Source organism: Thamnophis elegans, chromosome 3, assembly GCF_009769535.1.
Source record: "Thamnophis elegans isolate rThaEle1 chromosome 3, rThaEle1.pri, whole genome shotgun sequence".
In the NCBI taxonomy this organism is placed as follows: domain Eukaryota; kingdom Metazoa; phylum Chordata; class Lepidosauria; order Squamata; family Colubridae; genus Thamnophis; species Thamnophis elegans.
This window is the reverse complement of record NC_045543.1, coordinates 132,988,222-132,995,647: the sequence shown is the minus strand read 5'-3', so window position 1 is coordinate 132,995,647 and position 7,426 is coordinate 132,988,222. Positions and strand designations below refer to the sequence as shown.

Genomic DNA, 7,426 nt, shown 5'->3' with positions numbered 1-7,426 from the left:
CAGGCTAAAGGCAACAACAGCTCTTTATTGTAACAGAACAAGTATGTACAATCCAGTGAAGGTTGAGTCTGACAGCAGCCCTTTCATAGGGAGCTGTCAGACCCTTCGACCAATGAGATTAAACCTCTGTTCCCACCAGAACAGAGGACCTTGATGGAAACCATTATAACTGTCTCTAACACATATTATGCTTAAACAGTAATCTCTACTTATGTCACACACATAGTGATCACATAAAAGCCAACTCTGAAGCTACTAAGCCTTATCTCTGAACAAAAAGCCAAATATTCTTTTGACTTTTGTCTGCAAAACACAAAGGCTGGATTCATACAGCCATTATCATGGTTTGTAAAACATGGTTCATGGCTAAGGTATTATGTAAATCCAGCATGTCATTTATTTAATAAGCCACGATTAACAAGTCTTAGCTTGGTGTAATGGATTAATGTATCAGCTGAATTTTTTTTTAAGGTGGAGATGGTTGGTCAATATACAACAATATCAAATGTCCCAAAATCTGTACTGTTATCAGGATTGAATAATTGATTTTGGCGGTGTTTATCCACATGTCCCAATACCACTCTGGGTGCCTCCTTCAATGTAGGTGTAATATCTCAGTGTCATCCAAATCCCCTAGAAGAGGAATGAACACGTGAAAACAAATGGCTTAACCATTAATGACTAGTAAGTTTACTCCACACTGAAAGAATATATCCAAAATATAATAAAGGTTTGTTGATTCAATGAACAGTCCGAAGAAAATGGTTTTAATGAACTGAAAAACAAGCACACGAGAAAAGGCTCTTGTTTGTGTCTAAATTTCTTTCGTTTGTGTTTCTAACACAAACACTTGCAATACTGGAAAGAACCAAGTTATCCGAAATGATATAAGGTGAATTTCAACACAGTCCTTAGAGGACGAGGCTCGCGGGAAGATTTCTCCATGGACTTATTAGACAAATAAGGCTCTCTAATTTATTGGAGATTTTTTTTTATGATTCGCTTTTTGTTTTTAAAGCGCCGGCTTGCGAATTTCTCTCCCCCCCCCCCCAGAAGAAGAGCGGCCGTTCCCAAACTTGTCCACCGAGAGGCGCCTTCTCCTCGGGAGATCGCCTCGGGAATCCGGAGAACCGGGCGCTGGCTGCAAGTTCCGCGGGAGAGCGAAACGGTAAAACACGCGCATCCCCCCACTTCCCCAAAATTCGGGATAACACAACCAGATAGACATTTTAACAGAGTTGTAAGGGACCTTGGAGGTCATCTAGTGCAACCCCCCCTCCCCTATCTACACCGTTTCTGACAGATGGCGGTCCAGTAAGAAATCCATGCTGGGAAGTCAGCTAAAGGCTAGTCCACGCACCCATCCCCAGGACCCGCGCGCATCCCCAAACGCGCCCTTCACACGTTCAGATGCAGTCGCGCATTTCCCAAAGGGAGTTTTGCATCCGATTTGCAGCGCGTGCAAACCGTAGGAGACCCCGGAACTAGCGATCCCTGTTACCAGTGCACATCTACTGAGATTCTGATTTGCAATCTCTTCCTTCCTTCCCTCCCTCCCTCCCTCCCTCCCTCTCTTCTTCCTTCTTTCCATTCTTTCCTTTCTCAGGCTCTCGCCGCTCCCTCTCTCCACCCGAGCCCCCCCTTCCCCTCCCCTCCCTCCAGGGGCGGTAGATGGGTAGAGAAGGCGAGCCCGCCGCTCAACCTAACGAAGTTTCCTCCGGCCCCACCCGCTATTTATTGGGGCCGTTTTCATTGGATTTCGTGCAGCATTCTCTCCGCCCCGGCCAGCGGCTCGGCTCCCCCCCTCTCTCCTCCGCTGCTGCTGCTGCTGCTGCTTTCGCGGGCTCGCTGGCGATCGGCTGCACCGGGCAAAGGAGCGGGCAGCGGCCACGCTCAACCCTCCCCGGCAACCCGAAGCAGGGAGAAAGGGAAGAACCGCGGGAAGCAGCTGCAGCCCCCGGGGCTTCTGGCAGCCTCGGCCAGGAGGGGTAGCGGCGGCGGCGTTTCCCCCAGCGCTGCCCGGCAGTTTCTGGATCAGGGAGGAGGGCAGCTTCTCCCTCCGCTTCCTCCGCTGGAATTTGGCCCCCTCTGCCGCAGGGGCTCGCTTCCTTCCCCCGGAGACCCCCCGACCGTCTCTCGGCGCGCCGCAGCTGCCCGGGGACCCGCCGCTCGGGTGATTTGCGGGCAGCCGCTCTCGGGGGGGACGCCCCGCTGCAGCCTACGGATCCATGGCCACCGGGGCGGTCGATCCGGTCTACGGACTTTCGGAAGAAGAAGTAAGTCCGGCCGACGAGAAAGGGGTGGGAGGCGGCCGCCAGCCGCCGCCGCGCAGGGCGGAATGGGGAAATCACGACTCCGCCGGCTCCTTCCTTCCTCCGGCTCGGCGAACTGGGAAAGTCCCCAGCGGGTGGGAGGGGGTGGCGGTCCTTGGAGGGGGCCGAGCGGGATTGTCTGAGACCGAGGGAGGGATGGAAATCCGCCACGAGGTGGGGGTCCCACTTTCTTTCACCCCAAAGTAGGGCGTGGGCTTCCCGAGCCTCTTAGAGCGACCGAGCGGTCCCTTCTAAAGCAGGCTGCCCCGATCTGCAGAAGACCCAAGTCGATGGGCTTCCTTCCTTCCTTCCTTCCTTCCTTCCTTCCTTCCTTCCTTTCTTTCTTTCTCCTTTCCCTTCTTTCTTTCCTTCCTTCATTTGCTTCTTCTCTCTTTCTCTCTCTTTCTCTTCTTTTTCTGCTTTCTTTCTTTCTTTCTTTCTCTTTGTTTCTCTCTCTCTTTTTCCTTCCCCTTCCTTTCTTCCCTTCATTTTTCTTTCTTTCTCTTTCTCTTTCTCTTTCTTTTTCTTTCTTTTCCTGCTTTCCTTCCTTTCCTCCTTTCTTTCATTTTCTTTCTTTCTCTTTCTCCTTCTCTCTACTCTTTCTTCTCTCTCTTTTTTCTCCCTCCCTTTTTTCTTTTCTTGAGCGAGGAGCGGCCGCTCTGAGCGGGTTCCCCCCTCAGGGAGGGTATTTTTCCAAGCGTCTTCCCGTAAGCTCCTGGAGCACACGCGTCTGCTTCCCCAAAGCAAAATAAAAAATAAAAATAAAACAAAAGATGAGATGTTGTAACACGCGCGTTAAAGGTGAAGAGGTGGCAATGAAGGAAATTCGGCTATAACAGGTTCGGCTTCTCTTCGAAGCCAGGGGGCTAAAGAATGAGAAGTAGGGAGGGAGAAAATTGGAGAGAAAGGAATGAGAAATGGGAATGCCTGAGCAGATCCGGTTATCTTGGACAGGGCAGGTGAATGGAAAATGGAATGGGCGGAGAATAGCATCGCTTCCATAAAGCCCCCTCCTCAATTAAAGAGATCCTCCCAGTGGAAAATGCCTGTTCATTTGCATTTCGGATGGAATTGGGGAAAAAGCATTTGAATATTTGACATTTCCCCCCCCCCCCCATCACCCTAGAGAATTTAAATCCCTTCCTTGTCCATGGGAAGGTTAGCGTGTTAGTGAATCATAGCAGAGAAATAATGGACATTTCCCTCCTCCCCCCCCCCCCTTGATGTGTGTGCGTGTGTGTTCGCAGGAAGAAAGAATTAAAATCATTGCAGAACAGACTTCCTAGAAGCACTTTTGCTGGAAATAATTGTTTATATTTGCTGTTAGAAAGGGTCAGTGGACAAGTTGGTGCCCTCGGCTTCCCCTTCTTCCCACAGAGGCAGATTCAGGAAGAAATTGAAATGGGAACCCCCAAACCATAAAGAAGTCCCAGTTTTTGAGACTTGACTGAGAGCTAGAGCTTGTGAGACCAGAGGATGGTGGAGCCTAAATAGCACCAGCAAAAGCACCTAGACTTACATACCACTTCATAGTATTTTACAGCCCCTCTCTAAGTGGTTTGGTACATTACCTCCCAACAATCTGGGTCTTCATTCTACTGACCTCTTAATAGAATAGAACTGGCCAAGTGTGATTGGACACACAAGGAATTTATCTTTGGTGCATGTGTACATAAAAAGACAAGATACATTCGTCAAGAATCATAAGGTACAACACTTAATGATAGCCCTAGAGTACAAATAAGCAATCAGGAAGCAATCAATATCAATATAGATTGTAAGGATACAAGCCACAAAGTTATAGTCCTGCAGTCATAAATGGGAGGAGATGGGTGATAGGAACAATGAGACTAATAGTAGTGCAGGCTCAGTGAATAGTTTGGCAGTGGTGAGAGAATTATTTGTTTAGCAGAGTGATGGTGTTCGGGGTGGGTGGGAACTGTCCTTGTGTCTAGTTGTCTTGGTGTCCAGTGCTCTGTAGCGTCGTTTCGAGGGTAGGAGTTGAAACAATTTATGCCCAGGATGCGAGGGGTCTGTAGATATTTTCACAGCCCTCTTTTTGACTCGTGCAGTGTACAGGTCCTCAATGGAAGGCAAATTTTAGATATTCTTCTACGAAAGGAATTGCTTTCTCAAAGCCATTGCTAAGAAGGCAGCTTTGTTGAATCACACAGGGACCCTTCGCCTCCCTGCTCAGAAAGTGGCATGCCAGAGAAAGGCAGGAAGGTTGGCAGACAAGGAACATAAGCTGAGCTGGGAGGAGGGACCATCCATCTTCCTGTGCCTACCAAAAAAATCATGAGGTCCAGTCCTGCTTCCTCCCCTTTTACTGATTGATAGGATTTGTGTTGTGATCCTTCAAGATTAATCTTTTATTACATTTTCATTTTCCTTTATACAATCACTTAAATACTGTGCAGTTAAAAAAAAGAAGCAATAAACAACTCATAACACTTCTATCCTACATACACCCTTCCTTCTACCCCTCCAACTTTCATTTCTCCCTTCCAACAATCCCCTCTTCTACTTCCCCTCCCCCTCAGCCATTCCTTTCTCCCCTTCCCACCATCTCACCCTCCTTACATTCCCTTCTCACTCCCTCTTAATTCCCCCCTCTTCTTTCCCTCTACACCTCGCTTCGGTGTATTTCTAGTATTCATTGGTCTATTTGTTTTGTACTAAAACAAAAGAAAAATAAAAGAAGAAAAGAAAAAAAAAGAAGAAAAAAAAAGCAACAGTATCCAAGTGCATTCATTATTCTGAAAATTTAGTCTATATTTCCACCCTCCCCCCCACCCACCCCCTGAACCCCCCTCCCTGACCCCCTTCCGACTTCCCAGATCCCATTCCCGGCATCGTTCTTTATCAAGCAAAGTGTTGTGATCCTTAAGTTGCTTGGAGAATCCCTTCTTTGCTTTTCATTGCATGTTTTTTGGCACACTGTCCAAGAAGCGGTGATACATATAAACCCATTAACATTGGCTAGGCTCCAGTGTTCTGTTTAATATATGCACTCCCCCCCCCCCGGTGTGTGTGTTTGTGTGTGTTATTGCATTTGAAGAGACTCTTAAAGGTGTATTTAACAGTACACTCACACTGGATTAAATGGGACAGTGTCTTTCTGTTTTAGATTATTTAGAAACACATCAATAACTGATCAGTAGTATATGCGCCAGGGATGCGGTGGCTCAGTGGCTAAGATGCTGAGCTGTCAATCAGAAAGTTCAGCGGTTCGAATTCCTAGTGCTGCGTAACGGAGTGAGCTCCTGTTACTTGTCCCAGCTTCTGCCAACCTAGCAGTTTGAAAGCGTGTAAAAATGCAAGTAGAAAAATAGGAACCACCTTTGGTGGGAAGGTAACAGCGTTCCGTGTGCCTTCGGTGCTTAATCATGCCGGCAACATGATCATGGAAACGTCTTCAGACAGCACTGACTCTTCAGCTTTGTAATGGAGCTGAGCACCTCCCCCTAGAGTCGGGAACAACTAGCACATATGTGCAAGGAGAACCTTTACCTTTAATGTGTGTGCCGGTTGAAATCTCAAGGGTAGTGTATTGAACTAGGTCGGTTTGTGTAATCATGGTTGACATTGACTGTAGTAGCACACAAAATAAACCAATTACATTTTGACTTAGAAATAAGTCAACAAAACCCAGGACTTTGGTAGGGCTACTTAAGGCTATCTGGGAAGCCAACAGATTAGATATTCTTACGGCAGCATTGTTATTAATCCATTATTGCTCTTGAGTTCCTTGTCTAGGTTCTAAACTCCAATAGCTGCTTTAATAAAAACCCGAAACAATCAGCCAACATAATATTTTCACAATTCTGGAGGCAAACGAGTTGATCTGAAACGAGCAGATTCTGTTGCATGGGTAAAGGTATCACCCAACTTTCAGATAATAAAAAAAAGGTTTCGCTGCGTGAAATCAGCTTTTCTCTGCGTAGTGTCTCCAGGCTAAAGATTGCTTCTCGTCCTGAACATTTGGTGCTGCTGTAACCAGATTTTTTCGGCGGTTTGTTATTAACTATAAAATTCACAGGAGATAAACCTACAAGCTGTTAAATTGTACAAGAGCCTTTTGTGCCTGAATGGGGTCAAAATATGAATTGGTACTTTTTGAAGATGAGTTTGTCACAGTTTGTACTTCTGGCAGTCAAATATGTTTATTTTATCACAGGGATTGTAATGTTAGAGCTCTCTTTTTTCTTTCTCTTTGTCTTTTTGATTCTGGGGATAGTGGCCTCACCCTGAGAAGTCAAAAGTTGGAGGTTCATAAGGCTGCTTCCCAATTCTTCTCTCCCTTTCCATATAGAAGGAGAAAACTACTCCCCGTGGATCTGGAGCTGCATGTGGCTCTTTCATCCCTCTGCTGTGGCTCCCTGTCACCGGTCGACTCCACAATTGATAGGGATTTCAGTTAGGACAGGTAGAGGAAAAAGGATGCCGCGTTAGGAGGAGACTCTATGGTGGGAGAACCGGACTTCGGTCAGCTCCAGAATTGAACGGGGGGCTTCCATTTAGGACCTTTGTGGCTCTTCGAGTGTTTAAGGTTGCCAGCCCCTGGTCTAGGGTATGAGATAGTTTTTCTTAATCTTAGCAACTTTAAGAGATCTGAATTTCAGTTCCCAGAATTCTCTAGCCAGCATCATTTATCTATGTACAACGCAGCCCTAGTTAAACCTTGGCCCTGCATTATAATGGAATCATTAGGAGGTACGTTTGGGTGAGAAGGTGAAAAATCCTAGGGGGAAAGTCCCTTTTATTTGACTAGAAACCAATGTAATGTGTAATATATGTGATGCCCAAAGAGTAAGGATGACTTATTTTAGTCTGGCAAGAGGGCACATACAAGGACAATGTTGCTTGTCGAAAACTTGCTCTTCTGTGAATGGATCAAGGTTTTTTTGGGTTGCAGCCCAGCATAACCAACTGTTTTATTTATGCTTCCTATTCGGATACTTCCAGGCAGTTTACCACTCTAAGTTGTCAAGGAATGTGCAAATTGTAGACCAGTGGTATTCAGGTGGTTCGGACCAGTTTGGGCAAACCAGTAGCGGAAAGTTTGAGTAGTTCGGAGAACCGGTAACTACCACCTCTGGTTGGTGTTCCCT

The 7,426-nt window shown here is 46.6% G+C and overlaps 1 protein-coding gene across 3 annotated transcripts in view; it reads left to right on the top strand.

The window, feature by feature from the left end:
• Window positions 1-1,789: 1,789 nt before the first annotated feature.
• NEDD4L (NEDD4 like E3 ubiquitin protein ligase) overlaps window positions 1,790-7,426 on the top strand; it is a 343,050-nt gene continuing 337,413 nt past the window's right edge. For all 3 annotated transcript variants that reach the window (XM_032214570.1, XM_032214569.1, XM_032214568.1), the window contains exon 1: window positions 1,790-2,276. In XM_032214570.1, coding sequence (XP_032070461.1) covers window positions 2,229-2,276 — 48 coding nt within the window. In that variant the 5' untranslated portion in view covers window positions 1,790-2,228. The remainder of the gene's footprint in view (window positions 2,277-7,426) is intronic.